The 20,590-nt window shown below is 36.4% G+C and overlaps 3 protein-coding genes across 3 annotated transcripts; all 3 read right to left on the bottom strand.

The window, feature by feature from the left end:
• Nucleotides 1-353: 353 nt before the first annotated feature.
• Nucleotides 354-6,180, bottom strand: LOC118433029. The gene is made up of 3 exons (XM_035844574.1): nucleotides 5,724-6,180; nucleotides 4,439-4,780; nucleotides 354-899 (listed from the first exon to the last, which is right to left on the bottom strand). Exons 2-3 carry the CDS (start codon nucleotides 4,563-4,565, stop codon nucleotides 430-432), a joined length of 597 nt encoding a protein of 198 aa, XP_035700467.1. The 5' UTR covers nucleotides 4,566-4,780; nucleotides 5,724-6,180; the 3' UTR covers nucleotides 354-429.
• Nucleotides 6,181-7,205: 1,025 nt separating this feature from the next.
• On the bottom strand, nucleotides 7,206-9,425 carry LOC118433025. The gene is made up of 2 exons (XM_035844564.1): nucleotides 8,935-9,425; nucleotides 7,206-7,860 (listed from the first exon to the last, which is right to left on the bottom strand). Exons 1-2 carry the CDS (start codon nucleotides 9,113-9,115, stop codon nucleotides 7,400-7,402), a joined length of 642 nt encoding a protein of 213 aa, XP_035700457.1. The 5' UTR covers nucleotides 9,116-9,425; the 3' UTR covers nucleotides 7,206-7,399.
• A 249-nt stretch (nucleotides 9,426-9,674) lies between these two features.
• LOC110861232 lies at nucleotides 9,675-12,961 on the bottom strand. Its single transcript, XM_022110336.2, has 3 exons — nucleotides 12,387-12,961; nucleotides 11,644-11,988; nucleotides 9,675-11,138 (listed from the first exon to the last, which is right to left on the bottom strand). The coding sequence occupies exons 1-3, from the start codon at nucleotides 12,832-12,834 to the stop codon at nucleotides 10,669-10,671; spliced, it is 1,263 nt and encodes a 420-aa protein (XP_021966028.1). The 5' UTR covers nucleotides 12,835-12,961; the 3' UTR covers nucleotides 9,675-10,668.
• Nucleotides 12,962-20,590: the final 7,629 nt, after the last annotated feature.

Genomic DNA, 20,590 nt, shown 5'->3' with positions numbered 1-20,590 from the left:
GCAACATAAAAAAATTACCTCAGCAGCATAAAAAAATTACCTTAGCAGCATAAAAAAATTCCTTAGCAACGTTAAAAAAATTTCCTTAGCAACATAAAAAAATTCTTAAGCAACGTTGAAAAAGTTTCCTTAGCAACATAAAAAATTACCCTAGCAGCATAAAAAAATTTTCTTAGCAACATAAAAAAATTTTTCGTAGCAAAGTTTCGCGTGGCCAGTCTTTAGGACGGGCTTATAGGCTAGTGTTGCTATAATATTTCGTTACATTGCGTAATACAACTTTGAGCCACATCTAAGCTTATTTAGCCATGTGTAATTTATGTACGTATTAATTTATAACTGAATACAGAAAATCACACCTGAAAACCGTATTTTATTCTGAAGTTACCTTTCACAAAGTTCTGTTCCCCAAATTTTTAAACAGACTCTTTAAACAGCATTTAAACCCTCAGATCTAAAAACCACATCCAATAGTGCCGTATTACTATCTTGGCGTGTATGCTGTTCGAAGAATCTGTAAATCAGGACTCCTCCCAAGGCTGCCAAAGAAATTAAAACCATTCCAAGAAATGACAACAATATTATTCCCCAGAGAATAAAAGTGGATGAAAAGGTCAGACAAGATTCGCCTGCATCACAGTTGTCCCGGTCGGCTACTTCTTTTCCGCACAACTGGACAGATTTCGGGTAATATGGAATCGTGTGAGTGAGAAGTTTCTGGACATAATAATCTCTCGATTTCCGCTCCGTTTGGAAAACATGAAATTCCTCCGTTTCTTGACACCCCTGCGAACCATAGAGGACCACGCATTGACCATAAGTACGGATGGATAAGTACTTTCCATCCTCGTTGTCCAAAGTGACGCAGCCCCCGCTGAGGTTGACGTGGGTAGCGTGGCCTGAATGTTTTTAGGAAATAAATATTAACCTCCAAAACAAGTACGTAAAGGGTGTTGATTTAAGTAGTCACGAAGGTGGGTTTTTGGCTCCAACCGTATTTAAGCATACATAACTCAAACAATTTTTACACTCTCAATAATTTTTTCGTACGATTGTTCAGTGGCGGAACTATAGATTGGGGGCCGGTACGTGAGCTAGATTTTGGGGCCTATCGAAATTTATTTTTACCAATATGGGCCTGTAATTTTTTATGAAGTTTGGCATTTGCAGTTTTACGATCATTCCTTAACCACTTCGCCCCTATAACGACTATGTGGCGTATTTGACCTTTACGCCGAGTACGACCATGTGGCGTAAGTTCCCTTGGCACCGGAATACGACGATGTGTCGTATTGACCCTTGACAACGGATACGACTATGTGGCGTATTTTCCGTTCACACCGGCCTACGACTATGCGTCGTATCCGGAAAAAATTAGGTCATTGCCTCTCCAAGCAAAGCAAAGCAAGAGTTATGAGTCAACAACCCGCCCTTTAGGCGGGATAATAAATTTTGTTAGGAAATAACATTAGAAAGGGATGCAAAATAAATTAATAGCCAAGTGGCTATATCTAGCCAACACGCCGAGTTGTGAAAACTGTTTTTTGCAAGGAAATTTCGACACCGATTTATTTCAACAACGCTTTACGATAAGATTAGAGAAATTGTTTTGCTCGCATGTAGCACAAACGGGCGTTTTGGGCGAGAAAACTAAAAGTTGGTTGAATTCCATCATTGCATGGATTTAATTATAGGCCACAAATAATCTTGCCAGTAGGGTAAACTACGTCAAAATTAATGATTACGTATCGGGTGCCGCTGAAATATCTTTTGGGCGGGAAAATTAAAAATTAAGAGATTGCAGGAATTAGTAGAATTTAATTTTCCCGCTTTAAATTGATTTCTATTCACCAGATGCGCCATAGTCTATTTTCGAGCAATTTCCTCTCACGGGATAATTATTCATTGCCATTGCTGTCTATTTAAAGTCATTGTAAGGATTTTTGGTTTTCCCGCCCAAAATCGGCTCCTAAGGCGCTTTAGGCGCTATAATCAATATTTGCGAGTTTACGTACTATTATGCAAGTATTACTCCATGGTTGCAACTTTTCATGCAATTACAATCATTTTTAAAATTCGGCGTGTTGGCTATTTTCGGCTATAAACATTGGTGGTTCGCCACAACTCAAAAATTCAAATTATAACTCAAAATCCCTTCTTGAAAGGTTATTCACATCAATTTTCATAAAAAAGTGTCCAGAATAATTCCGGTGGGAACACCATTTTTTAATTCATGGCCCAGGAATTAACGTCATGCAGTAGATAAAAATTTCGGGCTCAAGGGAGGTAAAAATTCGCGGTTACTAGGGGTGAAAGGTATGAAAAAACTCGTCCCCTAGGGTTGAAGTGGTTAAATTAAATATACCTTGCGTTATTTAGTTTTCGTTATGAAAATATTGTTGAAAATTGGAGATGACAAATTTTAAATCAAAAATCACGTTTTTGGGTATTCCGATTTTAGCAATCTCTCGAAAAACAGACTTTAAATTTTTTTTTCAAAGTTTGGTAAACCCAATTTTTGATAAATCAGATTCTGGAAATCTTTAGTAAACCGGCTTTCTATTCTTCACAAAATCGGATGTAAACCAATTTTTAATTTTAAACCTATTGTAGTGCTAATTTAAAAAAATTTGCCAATTTAATAAGAAAAGATAAAACAAAATTATAATGAAATCTAAAATTGACAGGGATGCTCAAAGTATACTTTTAAAAAATACAAATACACTTCACAGCCCAAATTGCATTTGTAGTTTCAAATTACTTCGAAAATTGTTTGCAAAATGCATTTGCATTTTCAAAGTGCTTCGATTATTTTTTGTATTTAATTTTTGTACTATATTTAACGTTTTGGAATGCAAAATACTCCTCGTTTAATGGATTTATTATATCCAAAAAATTAAACATGGTTTTTTTGTATTATTAATAGTAAATCCGATTTTCTAATCTTAAAAAACAAGTTAAGCCACAAATTATTTCAAATTCACATTAAACAAATGTATGACTTGAGCGACAATAGTGGGATTAGGCTTTCCCACGGGTATTTGTATTTTCAAAATACTTCGATTATTTTGCATTTAAATACAAAATAGAAAATACGTATTTTGTATTTTCAAAATGCATGTACATATTTTGACCATCCCTGAAAATTGGCAATCTGGTATTTGACAACTACATTAGCTCCGGCAGAGTTTGTGCACAAATTTGTTAAGACCATGGTCTTAACAAATTTAAACCCGGGTTTTCAGTATATAAAACCGGTTTTGCACAAAACCGCTGTGTGAAACAAACCTTGCAAAACTTAGAACACAGGTTTGTTTCTTAAAAATCTTTTGCTTTGCAAAATCGGATTTCGAATGTGTAAAACGGTTTTTTAAATGTAAATTTTCGATTAACGATTTTCTGTTAAATCTATATCTGGTGCTAAATCGGTGTTCCGATTTTCAGCTCTAGTTATAGAGCTTTTCAAATTTTGTTGAAACTTCAAATAATTTGCACAATTTCAAAAATTTTTTTAAAATAAAGAAATATTCATTCCAAATCCATGCAACATTTCATGGAAAATTCTATAGTATAAGTTCTTTCAACAAATCTTCAAACAAATGAAAACATTCCAAAAAATTAGAGAATCTTAAAGTAATATTTGCATAACTTAAAAAAATTCTGCACATTAATACAATTTACACAATTTCAAAAAATTGATAAAATTAAAACACTTGGCACATTTTACAATGTTTGCACAAGTTAAGAACATTTCTATAACTCCAAAAAATTTTACAAATAAAAATAGCCGCTTGGGGGCGTAAAGTTTAACAGATTTATTAGTTCATTTGATCCTTATTAAACTGGTTCTGATATTATTTTTTTGGTTTCTTTAGAAATTATGTAGGTTATTCTTATTGAACAAATTTTATGCCATAGTCGGAGGGCCGGGGGCCGTTTCCTTGCGGGGCCGATACGTGGGACGTACCCTACATACCCCTATTTCCGCCAGTGCGATTGTTACGGGTGGAGTGGAGGTACTATGCAATTCTACTGGCTAGATAATAATTTATTACCCAAAAGTAACATACATGCTATGGTTAAATCCTGCTTAGCCCCCAATGTCTAAGCTCTCTGATAATAAAAATGTTACCGACACCGGAGGCAATTTCTTACTCTCAGAATATGTACAATTTATAGCTATAATCTTATTATGGGGTAGAAATTCCTTGTACCTCCGCCAGTAACAATAATTTAATATCACTAAATTATTGAGAGTGTATAGTATTTCGCTTTGAAGTTTAAGATAAGTCCTCATCATAAGCATCGTAAGATTCGCCAAAAGAAACAAACCTTTTTGACTTACAAGTTTTCAAATATGTACATATTTATGAAAATTCGGGACGAATTAATTCAACACGTATTCCGGTTTATAAATTTAAGAGTTTCTACAACTTACCATAGTATCCAGTATAGTCGTAAAACGTGACCACGTTTTTCTCCCGGGTTCCCACAGGGTTTGGATTGACGTGAGGCACTGATTTATGGCAGAATGCGCCACATCGAGATAGCGCCAATGCTTTCATGGGGAACAACTTCCAGATGGTAAGGTCGCTAAGTCCTAAATACCCGGGACGCAATTGGATTCTTTCCCCGGCACAAGAGGGCAGTGCGTGCAGCTCGATGCATTCATTTCCATCATCCCATCCATCCCCCCTGATTTTCACGCCAACTGGACCCCAGGTATTTTGGGGTATTAAGAAACAGCCATCCCCATCCACGTGGACGGTTGAATTGTTCCCTGTGGAGTGGATTAACTTAGCATATTCATAAAATATATAAATCTACAAAAAGAATGGTGATGTCACAATTTTCGAATAACTATGAACAAAGTTTTGCATCTTGAACCCATCAATTTGGTCGACTCATTGAATTTAATATTAATTGTTCAAGTGGAAGGTCGCAGGTAATGCGCAGGTTTGGCGGAGATATTTGCATCCAAGGCGGGAAAAATTCGCAGTAAATTGGGAAAGTGGAAAATTTGCCAGCCTTTGGGTGCGTTTTCTCCTCTTTTTATGCAAATATCTCCGCGAAACCTGCGCATTGGCAGATAGTTCCATTTGCAAGTTTCATACTAATTATATTTGTGATCGATTGACACTAATTTCGTCCAAATCTGTGAGCATACGTTGGGAGACCTCCACTGTTAGTGCAGGAGGGAAAAAAATGAGCTGAAACGGACGGACGGACCGCCAAAAATATGTACATATATAGTATTCCCATACAATAGGTTTCATGACTTAATAAAAATTTATACGAAATATGAGTCTAGATTTTTTTCTAAAATTCAAATTAAATTCTTTCAAGAACAGATGGATATCTATAAACATAGATTCCACAAATTTATTGTAATTCTTTCAAAAATTTGCCAAAATGTAGTCTGATCCTTGTATTATTGGAAAATGCTAATTTTTCTGAAATATCAACTCTCTCCTGGAAAAATTGAGTGTCAAGTTGATAAAAAAAATCGTAGTTGGATTTCTGTTACATACTGTACGCTAGCGCATAAGCCCGTCTCCCGCCGGGCGAGAGTGAATTTGATGTCAAAAATTCCACCAATTAATATTATTGCTTTCTCTACTTTCACTTCCGTCACGGAGAATTATTTTACTTCCGTTGCAGACAAACATTTCCAGCTTATAATATATGTAGATACTGTACATTTAGATATATATATAGTATACCTGAATAGCTAAATCCTGCAAATAGGGTCACCTCAACCCGGCATTTTTCATCCCCCTGCCAATTTCTATGGTCACACCGATCCAATGTGTAAATCTTTTTCGATTAAATCTTCCCCCAACCACTGAAAAGTTTTTGGTTCTTGGTGACCCTCAGGGAACACATCGGTCCGAATAAACCACCCGGTGCAATTTTTTTGCGGGTAAATATTAAAACATTGTCCTGCCGTTTGCAGCCTGGTCACTCTTCCCCCCGGGGCAGATGGGATGGTCGGATTACAATAAGAAATGTTGTAATGGGTCAAATTCCCACGATTTGCGCGCTCACTCGTGCCCTGAATATTGATAATGTTTGAATCCGTGGCACACCACGTGGACACAAAAACTGTCGCTATTATGGAGGCGATTATGGAGTACAATTTTAACCGATTTGTGGCCACGGGAAGAGGAGAATTTCGCATTTTGGATAAGTACGTATGTAATTCTTATTTATTTTAATGGTGTTAAATTAAATTAAGTTTCACTTGTACATAATTGCAGCAGGGATTGGGATAAGTGCTGGAAATATTTATGTACACTCTGAATTAAAATAAGCACAATTTACTCAAGTTGTGAAAAAAGAGGATGACACAACCAAAGGGTAAAATCTGTCCAACAGGTGGACAAATTTTATACAAATTTGGACAAATTTTACACAACCTTGGATAAATTTTACACAAATTTGAACAAATTTTACACAACCTTGGATAAATTTTACACAAATTTGAACAAATGTGGCCAAACTTTGGACAAAATTTACCTTTTTCTTGCGTCATTCCCACTTTTTACACAACTTCGAGTAAGTTTTTCCTATTTTTATTTAGAGTGTAGAGTGATTATTTACGTAATGGGGGCTAATTGTAACACTTAAAACTGTTCATTAATGACTAAATTTGTGGAAGACGTGGAGGAAAAAATTACAGTGGGAAAATAGCACGATTTACTAAAATCAATACATGAGGAGGTGAGAATTCCACATTTTGAAGTTCTTTGTGGAAAGTTAAATGAACATGTGTTCCAAGTCCGGCTGACATTGGGTTAATAAATTGAATAAAGTGAGTATTTAACGCGGAGATGAATTATGCATATGTAAATATGCGACCTACTTCTCGGCTGGACATGGTCCACTTGCTTAACATTGACCTTTTACAACACAGATTGTGAGTTGACGATTAATTCAAGCATGTCAAGCCAACTTATGTATGAATGAATGAATTGAAAATATTGTCATGAACTTGTCTATGCAAATATTTGCATACATCCAAATACATATGGTTACATATATTTGTAAGTCAAGCATATGTATATTTGAAAATGAAATCCGCCCATTTCCAAGTAAATTTGAGGTTTTTGTTAATGCAAAGTTGATTTTTGTTATTGTAGAAGTACGAATTAATTATAAGGAAAAAATAATACACTTGTTAACATCAAATTAGGTAACACGAGACTATCCAAGTTTATTAGGTAAATTTAGAGCAAACTAAATATTACATAATCATTTGTTTAATATATTGTACAAGGAAGTATTTACTTACTTGTCGTGAAACAAATCTTTACGTAAATATAACTACACCCCAAACATAACAAATGTGAAGTTATCATTTACATGCAAAGTTTTGTTCAACAAGTTTAATGACACTTTAAACATTAGATTTATAGACCACATCCAACATGGCCGTGTTATTACCCTGGTGCACATGGTTTACGAAGGATTTAAAAATCAGAACTCCGCCTAAAGCTGACAGAGAAATTAAAATAATTCCAACAAAGATCAACAGTATAATTCCCCATAAAACCGAGAAACACGACAACTTTAAACAAAATCCGCCTGCATGACAGTCATCTCGTACTTCAAGCTGGTCATTTCCACATAACCGGATAGATTTCGGAAAATATGGAGTCGTCCCGGTCAGAAGTTTCTGGACATAATACTCCTTCGACTTTCCCTCCGATTGCAAAACGTGGTGTCCCCGCGTGTCTTTGCATTCTTCTAAAGCGTAGAGGACGACGCATTGGCCGTGGGTACGGATGGATAAATATTCTCTACGTTGCTTATTCAGAGTGACGCAACCTCCACTGAGGTTGACGTTGGTAGCGAGGCCTGGAAATTTTCAGGAAATATAGATTATGGTCTATCTATAAAAAAATGCGTATTTTTTTCTACAAGATTTCATATTTGGTGGACGCTACATTACTTATGAATTTTGAGTTTGAACCTTTCTAGCAATTCTAAATGTACATATTTTTAAAAGTAAAAATGTTTCGAAAACTTTGACAGGAAACTGTACAGTAAAATGACGCGTTTTTAATAGATGAACCATATCTGTAGGAACTAATGCTTATCAACTTTGCCTTAATTTGTGACCCTGCGACTCAGCATAGTATCCAAACTCGTCATAAAATGTGACCACATTTTTTTCCAAATCTGTTGGACGATCTGGATTGATTTGGGGTACAGATTTATTGCAAAATGCCCCACATTGTGATACAGCCAATGCTTGGTAAGCATAGTTTTCGCCTCCCAAGTTCCACTTGGTGAGGTCGTCAAGTTCGAAATATCCGGGCCGAAATTGGGTAAATTCCCCGCTACAGCTGGACGCAGAGTGTAGCTCGATGCAAGCATTTGCATCCCCACTGATTTTCATGCCAGATGAGTGATATGAATGTCGTGTTATTAAGAAACAGCCGTCCCCATCGACCATGATTGTGGATGTATTCGCTACGGAGAAAAATGCAATTTATAGAAAACTTACATAAAATAATTGTGCACCTTAAATTGTTACTTTGACGTGCAGAGGTGTGCAAAATACTAATTTTAAAAAACAACACCTCCATATTTTTGGTGGAAGATCATAAATAAAAAATCCAGCCTCCAAGGCTTACTTATGTCGTGAAGACCTCGGCGCATACATTTATTTAAAGGTTACTTATGTTGTATCAGTCACATAAATATATTGGAAAAATATCGTATTGGTCTGGATATGAACTCCAAACCTGAGCATAGGGATATCAATTTATTAGCTCTTGTGACAATTTAATACCAAGTCGGTGCCAATTGTAATTACTCGATGACAAATTTGTATCCACGGCGGTAGATTCACATACGCTTACTTTTTGGTTATAATCGTAACCCCATTTCTAAGAGTGTGTACATGTGCTATATGTAAATAGGTACCTTTAAAGTCGTGGTACTCATAGAAGGTGACCTCAACCGAGTGTTTTTCATCGCCCTGCCAATTTCTCGGGTCACACCGATCAAAACAAGGGCCGATTGATCCTATGCGCAAATCCTCCTTGATCAAGTCATTCCCCGTCCACTGATATGTTTTTGAAAGTAGCGCCGTGTCGGACAACATGCTGGCCCGAATAAAGGACCCGGTGCAATTTTCTTGCGGATAAATATTAAAACATTCTCCACTCGTTACCAGCACACCAAAGTTTCCAATTGGGATGGTGGGACTACAATGGGTTGTGTGATAGGTTGGAATTTCCGGATATTCTTGAACGAATTCGTGCAAATCACTAATTCAAACAATGCCTGAATCTGTCGCACACGTAGGGACAGCAGGAAACATCCATGGTATGGAAAAGTAGTAAAATTTGAATGAATTTGTTTACATGATAAATGGAAAATTTGTAATTTTTGAGGTGGTTTAATTGTGGAAAATTAAATAACTGTGTGTATGGTTATTTATTAGCAGCTGAGATGAAAATATGCAGATGTAAATGTAAATATGCAAATATCAATATGTCGATTTGTGCGCATATGTATCTGCCCATGGTGAGGCTGACCTCTGACCTTTTTACTACACAGAGAGAAGAGTGTAAGTTGAGTTTTAACACATTCATCAAGTTACCCTGCGGAATGTATGTATGTAAATTAATATGAATTAGTTTATGCAAATTAGCACATGGTTATGTTATTATTGATAATCAAGGGTTTTTAATATGCCAATTTCGTTGGATTTATAATTCTTCGATTTGTCGTACATAGTTCCGGGTCATAGTTTAATTAGATTTTTTCAAGATCACGAGTGCTGAATTTCACAAAAATCACATAGTGTTGGTATGTATCACGGTGCAAAACCGGAAGTTAGTATGGTTTCCATGTAGAACTATGTCATTTTCATATAATCAGTCTGCGTGAAAGTGGATTAGACCGTTTTGCATTATAAGGCATATATTTAATTGCAAATAATGATGTAAGTTTTGTATCCGAAATGGGAAATAAGATTAAATATTTTCAAAATTCAGTACATACATAGAAATGAATTTTTAAAATGTTTACTTCTTAAGGAATATTTTACAAATATACCGCACCAACGAAAGTAGAATTCTCCCCAACGGAAAACTTCATTACCTTATTTTTAGAAATCAAAGTATTTTGTTGAATATGATAAATAAATTGGTTTTACGATTGGGCGAATAAATTAATTTTGGTTGGGCTAAGGTACAATTTCGTTGGACTGTTTAATTTGACTAATCTGTAGATATACGCGTATATTTGTGATTTTTATCTACTTCGTGATTTATGATTTCATCAAGACAAAATCCAACCGTTGTCATGGTGACGTTTGTCTCCACATTCTGGATGGCGTTGTACACGATACATGCGTACTTTCGTAACTAAACATCTCCGCATTTTTAAAGTAAATGGATTAAATAATTTTTCTTGATACGGTTAGGACATTTAAAATTTGGGACGAGACTACGAAAGCTTCACGATTTTATCCAGTAGAGCAAATTTCAAGCAAACTGAATATTAAGAATGTGTGATGTATGTAACTATTTATCATGAAACACAACTTTGAAACCCTTTTATCACACCTGAAACTGCATCTTACTTATTCTTAAACTATCTTTCACAAGGTTTTGTTTAACAACTTTTACGACTGTTAAACAAACAACATTAAACATTAGGGACCTCAGATTTATAAACCACATACAGCGTAGCCGTATGACTACCCTGGTTTTCGAATAATTTGTAAATCAGAATTCCTCCCAAGGCTGAAAGGGAAATTAAAACCATTCCATAAAATAAAAACAATATGCTCCCCAAGAGAATAGAAGTAGACGATAAAGTCATGCAAAATCCGCCTGCATCACAGTCGTCTCGATCTTTATAATCCGCTTCCTTCTCGTGTTTCCCACATAATCGGATAGATTTCGGGTAATATGGACTCGTGCCTGCGAGAAGTTTCTGGACATAATAATCTCCCGATTTTCCATCCGTTTGCAAAACATGGTATCCCCGGGTTTCTTTACAACCTTCTAAAGCGTAGAGGACCACACAACGACCGTAAGTTCGAATGGAGCGGTGGAATTTCTTCTCGTCCAACTTGACGCATCCAGCACTTAGGTTGACGCTGGTGGGGTGACCTGAAAATTTTGAGAAAACTAATATTAGGATCCAACTATGGAATCCAAAATCGGTTCTTTCGATTTTGAAAAATCGGTTTTCGATTTACTGGAAAAACGGTTTAGAATTTTAAAAAAGCGGTTTTGAAAAAAAACTGGTTGCTACACTTTCGAAAACCTGTTATCGGTTTTTAACAAAACCAAGTTTTTTTAAAGCTAATGTTTAATGTTTCTTATTCTTAAGACAATTATTAATTGTTATGCAAATATTTAATAGCTTATTCTCCGGTGTACATTTAATTTTAATTTTGCACTCAATTTTTGGTTATTACATTTGCAAACTTTTTAAAATTTGAACTAAAACCGATTTTAAGAACTTCTTTTGCGCAGAATTGAAAACCGGTTTCCCCAAAATTTGAAAACCCAAATAATCGTAAAGCCTATAGTTAAAAATTCTACAATTTTGGACACCCTACATCCGACCAAGTAAATCTTATAAATTTTATTTTGATTCCCTCCAACTTACCGTAAAATCCAAAATAGTCATAAAACGTGACCATATTTTTTTCCAGGGCTGTCGGAAGTGGATCTGGATTGATGAGAGGCACTGATTTATTGCAAAATGCGCCACAACGAGATACAGCCAGGGCTGCGTCAGCATCGTTCGCGTCCCCCAAGTTCCAGTTAATAAGGGAGTTCAGTTCGATATATCCGGGCCGAAATTGGGTGAATTCCCCGCCACAGCTGGGCGCAGAATGTAGCTCGACGCAAGCATTGGCATCCCCACTGATTTTCATGCCGGATGAGTGATATCCACGTCGTGTTATTAAGAAACAGCCGTCCGTATCGACCATGATAGTGGTTTTATTCCCTAAGGATAATAATGCGGTTTATAGAAAACTTACAATGGAACCTTTTTTCAAGCTACACCGGTATCTACTGGCGAGTCATTTCTAAAAATCAAGCTAAGAATTTAGCGTCACATAACACTTATCTTTCCGCTTATCTTTCTGAATAGCCCATTTGAAGAAAAATATTGTAGGTCAAGGTTCACATGAGTGCTCAGTTGAGGAAAAATCAAGAGAAAATTGGCTAAAAAATTGAACTTTAACGTCATTATTTTTCTTCAAAAGGGCTATTCTACGGAAAGAGAAGAGCTATGTGACTCCAGATTTTTAGCTTGATTTTTGGAAGTAACTCGCCATTGGATCCGGGTGTAGCTTGAAAAAAGGTTCAATTGTTACTGTATGCGTAAAAGAAGCACTTTACCGTCCAAGCGATTGTCCTCGTAGAAAGTGACTTCCACGGGTAGTTTTTCATCGTTCTGCCAATTTCTCGGGTCACACCGGTCAAAACAAGGCCCCACTGAGGCAATGCGTAAATCCTCCTTGATCAAGTCATCCCCCACCCATCGGTTCGGATCGGTTTCTGGATCGTATAAAATCCGAACGAACATGTTGGCCCGAATAAAGGACCCGGTGCAATTTTCTTGCGGGTAAATATTAAAACATTCTCCACTCGTAACTAGCTTGTTTATTCTTCCGCTCGGTGCGGTGGGGATAGTAGGATTATAGTAGGTCGAACTTTCAAAAGGTGCTCCATCAAAGGGGGGCAGACCCTGAATTTGAATAATGTTTGAATTTGTGGAGCACTCCGTGAAGACCAGAAATGTCGACGTGATGGTAAAGTAGAGCAATTTTAATGGGTTTATGGACATGATAAATGAATGGAAAATTTACAAGTTTTCGATGTATGTAATTTGTAATTTATAATTGTAATTGTGGAAAATTAAATGGAAACCACTTTAGCAGCTGGGATTGGGAGAAATTTTGGGACGTAAGTAAGTAAACAGTGAATATGAAATGAGATACATAAATATGCAGATATGAGCCACATTTACATATGTATATCTGGCCATGGTAATGCTCCCCTTTGACCCTTTACTACATACATACACAGAAGGAGAGTGCGAGTTGACGATAAAATGTAAGCACATTCGTCAGGTTAGGATACATATACTTTAGTCCTCAATGGAAAGTAATGTGAATTAGTTAATGCAAATACTAGGTGGCCCACTGAAACTGTAAGTGAAATGAAACCCTGTGGCTTCAACAGTTTTTATGTTACGAATTTCGAGTTAATTTTAACCGAAAGCCAGTTAATTTCTGAGTAGAAAACAATTTTTAGTTTTCGAAATTTCCTCCCCTGCCATTAATGCAGCGCTGAGGAAACCGCCTGCAGTTCTCCGCTGAAGCACGCACTAATTCCTGGGCAAAGTGTTCCATTCCGTGGTCAAAAATTTTTTTCCGATGTCTACACTTCTACGAGGCTTAGAACACACATTTGCCCCTAACTTTGACCATTTTTCATAATCCGGAGACTCAAATCCAGAAAGTAGAATTACCATTTCCGAGAGGAGGAAAAGTTCGGAATTTTGTTTTTTACCCACGCTTGGGTCATTTTTTGCACTATAAGCTGATTCCTAGTCCTACTGCAAGGTCCAGTCGACTTCAATGAATTGGATCTCACTTAGGGGATGTACCGCGGACTCGAAAACGTATTTTAAGAAATTTGATCCCCCCACCTTCCCCCCATTTTCAACAAAATGTAGAGAAATTGCCCCAATTAGCTCCCACCTGCCAAAATCATCACAAAGCTTGGATAATGTGGCTTTCTGACCTTTTGTCTATATTGGGGGATGTCTCTGACAGATTTGGCGTAGATAAGGCCAACTCGCTTGTTAAAATATTTTTCCTATGTGAAAATCTCCTCATCTGTAAATAGAATCCTCGTCACTTTTTCTGAGCGTACCGCTTGAAGTCACTCCTGGGTTTCTTTAATCTGGTTTCCCTTTGGGGGATGGTCGGCATGTGGCAAGTACCACATTTCAAAGTCCTAAGTCTAAGGTTCAATTTAAGCACTCATTGAATAATCTGCTTCTACACTGTCAGCTGTGAGGTTGGTTTCCGTTGGAATTTCGTGAATTTCTTCGGATTCCATCCTTCAGCGCCTTCATGATGGGTGTGGTCCTTGTAGGATTTCAAAATTTTTTTCTTCGACTGTTGTTAGTCCACCCCGCCCCCATGAACGTCTTTATAGTCTGTTGGGCTAAATTATACGGCTCGTTCGATTCCTGCCACACTTTTAAAATTCGCCATTTCTCTCCCCATTTTTGTAATGAAAAATTTTCGCCGCCCGCTTCCATTCAACATTTTCCATGCGAATTTGCATTGCAAATAGTAAAAACCTGATTTATGGTACTTATGCAAAATCGCACGGGGAATCCAATGCAATCATCAGATTTTCATTATCTCTGTCGGTTTCGAAGAAAACAGCCACTTACAGTTACAGTGGGCCCAGTATGAATGTACTCTGCCATTCCAATTCTGTTCAACTCGAAAAGAACTTTGGGGCGAAAGCGTCGAAGTAAAAGAAAGGCGTCCAGGAACGACGTCATAAATAAATTTAAACTTTTGACATAATATAGAAAACAAATAAAATTATTTTTCTTATATTTTTTTATATCTTACCTGTGTGACCTGTTATTAACGGGTGGTAAACCAAGAATTGTTTTACCGTGTCCGTCTATCTGTCTTCATTCTAATTCCAATTATTAAAAACTTGATGTAAGTAATGCCAATTATTAAAATAAATACATATGTAAATGCTGGACATTTTTGAAAGGATTGGTTACTTTCTTACTTTTATTTTTCATTATCACCAAATTAATATAAAGTAGTGCTCGTTATTGCCATGGCCTTATACATGTACCGACATGTTTTATTTGTACAACAATCCCAGTTTTCTTAGAGTATACATAGCCATGTACGACACCTTTCGTTATTAAAGATTTATGTAGAATTTAGGAGTATGTATGCACATATGCAAATACCTACGCAAGTTAATAAATTTTGTGCACGTAACAAATCATATTTAGGTACCAAGTTTGCTCATGAAGTGTTTAATATGTCACTGAAGACGGGATTGATTCTTTACTTAATCGAGCTAGAAGCTCTGATCCGAAATTTGTTCTTTTAGTGCATGTAAGTAAGTAACGCTAATCAATATGGGCCACAGATTTAACGACATTTCCCAGCCTATGTTTTTTGTTTGCTGCATTTTTCCACTTCTCCTGCAGGAAATTAGATAATTGTACAATAACTGATGTCAGTTTTAAATACGTTTTAACGATCATACTCCATTCATACCGGCGACACTCAAACATTAAGTCTGCTAAGGTTAAACATATCAGTACTCCACAAATCATAAAAACTGTTATAATCCTTCCATCCAGCTTAACCGGCGAAACAGCGTGTAGTGTATCGTTTGCAACGGGTTTTCTACGTAGCCAGGTTTTTTGCGCCATTTCATTTGTCAGCCTTAAATAAATTCCTGAATACACCAAGCTCTGGAAATTTCTTTGCACGATAGAAATACCACTGGACGTAGTACTTCCTGGATAATCTGGGAATATCCAGACAACATATCTCGGTTTTAAAGTGTACTTCCAAAATAAAATTCTTTTGATGGATAGTTTTTAGCAAGGAAAGCCCTTTCGGCCTGAACGTATTGTAAGGTTGACACAAATACGCTTTTTTTCTCGCAGTTTGTAATATCCTTCTCGACCAAGGCTTGTAAGGCGCTTGTAGAATAGTCTCCTTTGCTTGCATTGAACCGCTTTGGAAGTGGGTCATGAACCGGAAAAGAAGGAGGAACAGTACTTGCTCTCTGGTTAAATCTACAAAGGTTCTCATTATGGAAACTATGTTCTCAAAGATTGATGCCATATCACAATGCCAAAAATACGGTGCAAACCCTCTACAACCCGTTGCCATCGGGGTGGAAAGAATACTGTAACACGTGTCTGATGCATACACATTTGTAAAGTTTGGTGGAGGTGCCCTGTATCCTATCCCCCAATATGCCACATAATTGTCGAATTCAACAGTTTTGTTAAACAGAGTAGTATTAACAGAAACATCCAGAATGTGGCGATTGTGACATATCAGATCCTCAAATATTTTAGGCCGTAGATTATGCAATGGCGCATTTAGTTGTGAAACCATTAGTCCGCTGTAACAATTTATCAACAAAACTGCGATCGGACCCCATACAGCGAATATGATGCGATAGAACAACTGCTTGTCAATAGATTTTGGAATCGAGGTAAAGTCGTCAAACAGTAGGGAAATGAAAGCTAACGAAACGGCAAACGAGGCTCGCCCAGTGTTCAAGCAGATATATGTGGAAAGGATGATACAGGTTAACGATAAACTTATAATTAAATTCATCCATAACATCGGTTGAAATGGTGCAATATAAAAATCAAAACTTAGATAGTGTTCTGCGTAACAACTAAGAAATTGATAACCAGTGGAATGCGTGAATTCTGAATGAAATGGGGGGGGGGGAAAGACAGTTGTCATCCTCCACAAAGATCATTGGATATTTATGCTCAAGTCGATTCAAAGAAATGGTCGCATTTGTCTGTCCTATTACAATTACTGCTATGTAGTGTGGTATGGAAATGAACACATCACGGTTGAATGGATTTAACGTTGGAGGTGGCAATCTTTCCACTCCCAATACGCCCCGATGGCTGTCCATAGATATTACGTTGAATCCTTTCGGTGGAGTCACTAGTTTTTTATAACCCAACAAAATTCTTCCGTCATCTATAAACTTACAGTTGTAATCCTCTCTATTATTATAGAACACACTAATTATTCTTACACATAACTGAACGCCTCGCTCGGATACTAGCATAACGAGCAAGTTTCCAAACTTAAATGTGAATATATTCAAATTCTTTAGCAGATCGTCCATCTTCAAAATGGTTGGCACGATTGCATACAAATTGCTGAGCAAAGTTATAAAATGCCACCGGTCACGTTCATCGTATTCGCATTCTGTGCAAGGTGATAAGTAATGGTACTGGAAGGATATACGATACCAATTTGCAAAGTACATAGACTCGTCGGGAATGTTTTGCTGGCGGAATAATGACTTCGAAATCCAGATACTAATTTTATTGGGACCAGGGCGACATCGCATAACGTCTAAGTTGTGTGACAGACCAGTGATTTCGTTCCTTAGCTGCATCGGTAAATTAATTGTCGTCATAGGGAGAACGCTATTTTGGAGGAAGCTAAAGTGATTCGAGGAAAGGTCATCGTGCAAAATCTGGATGTCGAATTCTGGATGTTCAATATGTTCGAGAAATTTTTTTACTTCGAGCACCGCATTTTTTGAAGTCACAGAATGACAGAAAGTGTCCAATGGGCAAAAGAAAATGTTAAATATTAGTGCGAGAGAGGAAACCGTCCCCATCCCTGCGTACCTGGTGATTATCATCTTCCAGAGAAATGTTCCGCTGAGTCACTGAATATCTTCAAACTATAATTTGTGGAATCATATTGGTACCACTATTGAAATTTAGTTCTTTTATTACATTTGTGATCAATCAACACTATCAGTTCAATCAAGATCTTAAAGCAATGTGCTGCAAGTTAGCCGTGGCCGAGATGCAATTTAGCCGTAGCCGTGGCCAAGCCGAACAATTTCAAATCACCCCAAAAATTTCACTTTACCCCAAAAATTTCATTTTACCCCAAAAATTTCATTTTACCCCAAAAATTTCATTTCACCCCAAAAATTTCACTTCACCCCAAAAATTTAATTTTACCCCAAAAATTTTGTTTACCCAAAAAATTTCATTTTACCCCAAAAATTTCACTTTACCCCAAAAATTTCATTTTAACCCAAAAATTTCATTTTACCCCAAAAATTTCACTTTACCCCAAAAATTTCATGTTACCCCAAAAATTTCATTTTACCCCAAAAATTTCACTTTACCCCAAAAATTTCATCTTACCCCAAAAATTTCATTTTACCCCAAACATTTCATCTTACCCCAAAAATTTCACTTTACCCCAAAAATTTCATTTTAACCCAAAAATTTCATTTCACCCCAAAAATTTCACTTTACCCCAAAAATTTCATGTTACCCCAAAAATTTCATTTTACCCCAAAAATTTCACTTTACCCCAAAAATTTCATCTTACCCCAAAAATTTCATTTTACCCCAAACATTTCATCTTACCCCAAAAATTTCACTTTACCCCAAAAATTTCATTTTAACCCAAAAATTTCATTTCACCCCAAAAATTTCACTTTACCCCAAAAATTTCATCTTACCCCAAAAATTTTGTTTACCCCAAAAATTTCATTTTAACCCAAAAATTTCACTTTACCCCCAAAATTTCATGTTACCCCAAAAAGTTCATTTTACCCCAAAAATTACACTTTATCCCAAAAATTTCAGTTTACCCCAAAAATTTCATTTTCCCCCAAAAATTTAATTTTACCCCAAAAATTTTGTTTACCCCCAAAGTTACGTTTTCTCTTTTTGGGATAAAAAAACACTATAAACTGATGGTAGATAATACATTTTTTATTCCTTTAAATTTACAGCGACCGGTTTCAGAATTTTCATCAGGCTGTATAAAAATAAATTGAATAAGGACTAAAAATAATTGAATAAGATAGTAAATGAATTATTAAATGTGTTGGCAATTTGTAGTATTTACATACCTGTACAGAGCCCCACCACAAGAGAGTTTTCCCAGAACCGACACCGAAACAGCAATTGCTATTCTTGGGGGGTCATGCATGCAATCTTGATCAAAAAGTGAAAATATTTTATAAATCACTCAAGGTGTTTAATATGTTTAAAAACATGTAAACAGGTAAGTAAAAGTTGAAGATGTGAGGAAGTTGAGAATTTGCATTGTAGGTAAAATGCAAGGAAATATTATGCATGTAATGCATATGTGTGTATGATGGATGGCACGAGAAACTTGCTCGACTCGCTATACTCTCGCTTTGTGTCAACCACCAACGCATACAATGTAAATACATCCAACTTTGTTCATGAAAAACAGAGAAAGATGTATGCATATTATTTATGCGACGGTCAATTCTCGGAATGACCAAAATAACTGCGACTCAGGTCACGTAAGCAGCGTGCTTTCGCGTCCGACCTTCTGTATATAAACGGTCACGGTCCACCACCAAAACAGGTCCAAAAAATCTATGTGCTAAAGCAAACGCTGTTATGCACAAGCGTGTTTCATTAAAATCTCACGTTACCTCAAATGAGAAGGAACGGAGAAAATAAATATACACGTATCAATTTGCCTCATAATTAATTATAAATACAAAAATATCAATTTACCCCAAATAATAATAAATATTGCATGCATTAAATATGTGTATGTAATATGCCAAAAGTGTAAATAAAGCAATAATCGTTACGTTATTATAAATATTAACCGTTTCGTACACAATTTAATTCTTCACATAAAATCCATCCTCACAAATACAAATTACACCAAAAAACACTTATCACAGTTTCTCACGAACCTCAACACAAGGGGAGAGAAACAACTGCCAATTGAAAAAACTTTAAAAAAACTTTTTCGCCGCTAAAGTTCAAAAAAGGGGAAATAGATGTGTTTTTTGCGGTAAAACAATAATTTTATGTGGCGAAAAGCATTGACCTGTATTCCTCGTAATTATTTATACATTTTTAATGTGCAAGTCAAAATGAACAATTTCAACAATTTGAACAATTTTGAAATTAGTGGTTGACCCTTCTCATAGGCCGGATTGAGTAAGTTATGCACGGTGCCTGACGGTGCGGTTGAGGCCGCGATGATGAGAGACTCGCGGCCTCCTTCACTCTATGGTCTGGAGGTAAGGGTTTCTAACTCATCCGAACCATGCATAACTTACCCAATTCGGCTTATGAGAAGTGTCAACCACTAATTTCAAAATTGTTCAAATTGTTGAAATTGTTCATTTTGACTTGCACATTAAAAATGTATAAATAATTATGGGGAATACAGGCAAATGCTTTTTGTCACGTAAAATTATTGTTTTACCAAAAAAAACACATTTATTTCCCCTTTTTTGAACTTTAGCGGCGAAAAGGTTTTTTTAAACTTTTTTTCAATTGGCAGTTGTTCCTCTCCCCTTGAGTGATTTTATAAAATATTTTCACTTTTTGATCAAGATTGCATGCATGACCCCCCACGAATAGCAATTTACGAACTGCCATATGTATTATGGAATGCCCAATCTAAGGCGTGTCCAGGGTTAAGTTGGAAAAGACGACATTAAATAATACCGCGCAATTTCTCAAGATTTTTGTCCTGCTATATTATTTTTTTGAGACGCAATTTCAAGGGCAACTAGCAGGTATAAAGCAGTTTTTATAAAAATGGTGAAATTCAACAGAAAGCTGGGTAAAAGTACAAGCCTCGCGAATCGAGTTTTTTTTTCAAATACAGAAAAACGTCGCTTGACGTGACTCGAGCTCGACGTGACAATCCTTCAAAACGGAAGAATGTTCCAAAACAAGAATCTGCCTTTATATTTCGAAGTGTAAGGATGCTAAAAAGCGCAATTTC

This window comes from Folsomia candida, unplaced genomic scaffold, assembly GCF_002217175.1.
Source record: "Folsomia candida strain VU population unplaced genomic scaffold, ASM221717v1 Fcan01_Sc039, whole genome shotgun sequence".
In the NCBI taxonomy this organism is placed as follows: domain Eukaryota; kingdom Metazoa; phylum Arthropoda; class Collembola; order Entomobryomorpha; family Isotomidae; genus Folsomia; species Folsomia candida.
The sequence above is the reverse complement of the archived record's forward strand: the minus strand, read 5'-3'. Positions and strand labels throughout refer to the sequence as shown.

Excerpts from the sequence above, each read along its gene's own strand:
- LOC118433029 (XM_035844574.1), bottom strand. The coding sequence starts at position 4,565 with ATGAAAGCATTGGCGCTATCTCGATGTGGCGCATTCTGCCATAAATCA. Across the intron at positions 900-4,438 it reads CGACTATACTGGATACTATG|GCCACGCTACCCACGTCAAC; the intron begins GTAAGTTGTAGA and ends AAAAACATTCAG.
- LOC118433025 (XM_035844564.1), bottom strand. The coding sequence starts at position 9,115 with ATGTTGTCCGACACGGCGCTACTTTCAAAAACATATCAGTGGACGGGG. Across the intron at positions 7,861-8,934 it reads TGAGTACCACGACTTTAAAG|GCCTCGCTACCAACGTCAAC; the intron begins GTACCTATTTAC and ends GAAAATTTCCAG.
- LOC110861232 (XM_022110336.2), bottom strand. The coding sequence starts at position 12,834 with ATGTCCATAAACCCATTAAAATTGCTCTACTTTACCATCACGTCGACA. Across the intron at positions 11,989-12,386 it reads CGAGGACAATCGCTTGGACG|GGAATAAAACCACTATCATG; the intron begins GTAAAGTGCTTC and ends TATTATCCTTAG. Across the intron at positions 11,139-11,643 it reads TGACTATTTTGGATTTTACG|GTCACCCCACCAGCGTCAAC; the intron begins GTAAGTTGGAGG and ends CAAAATTTTCAG.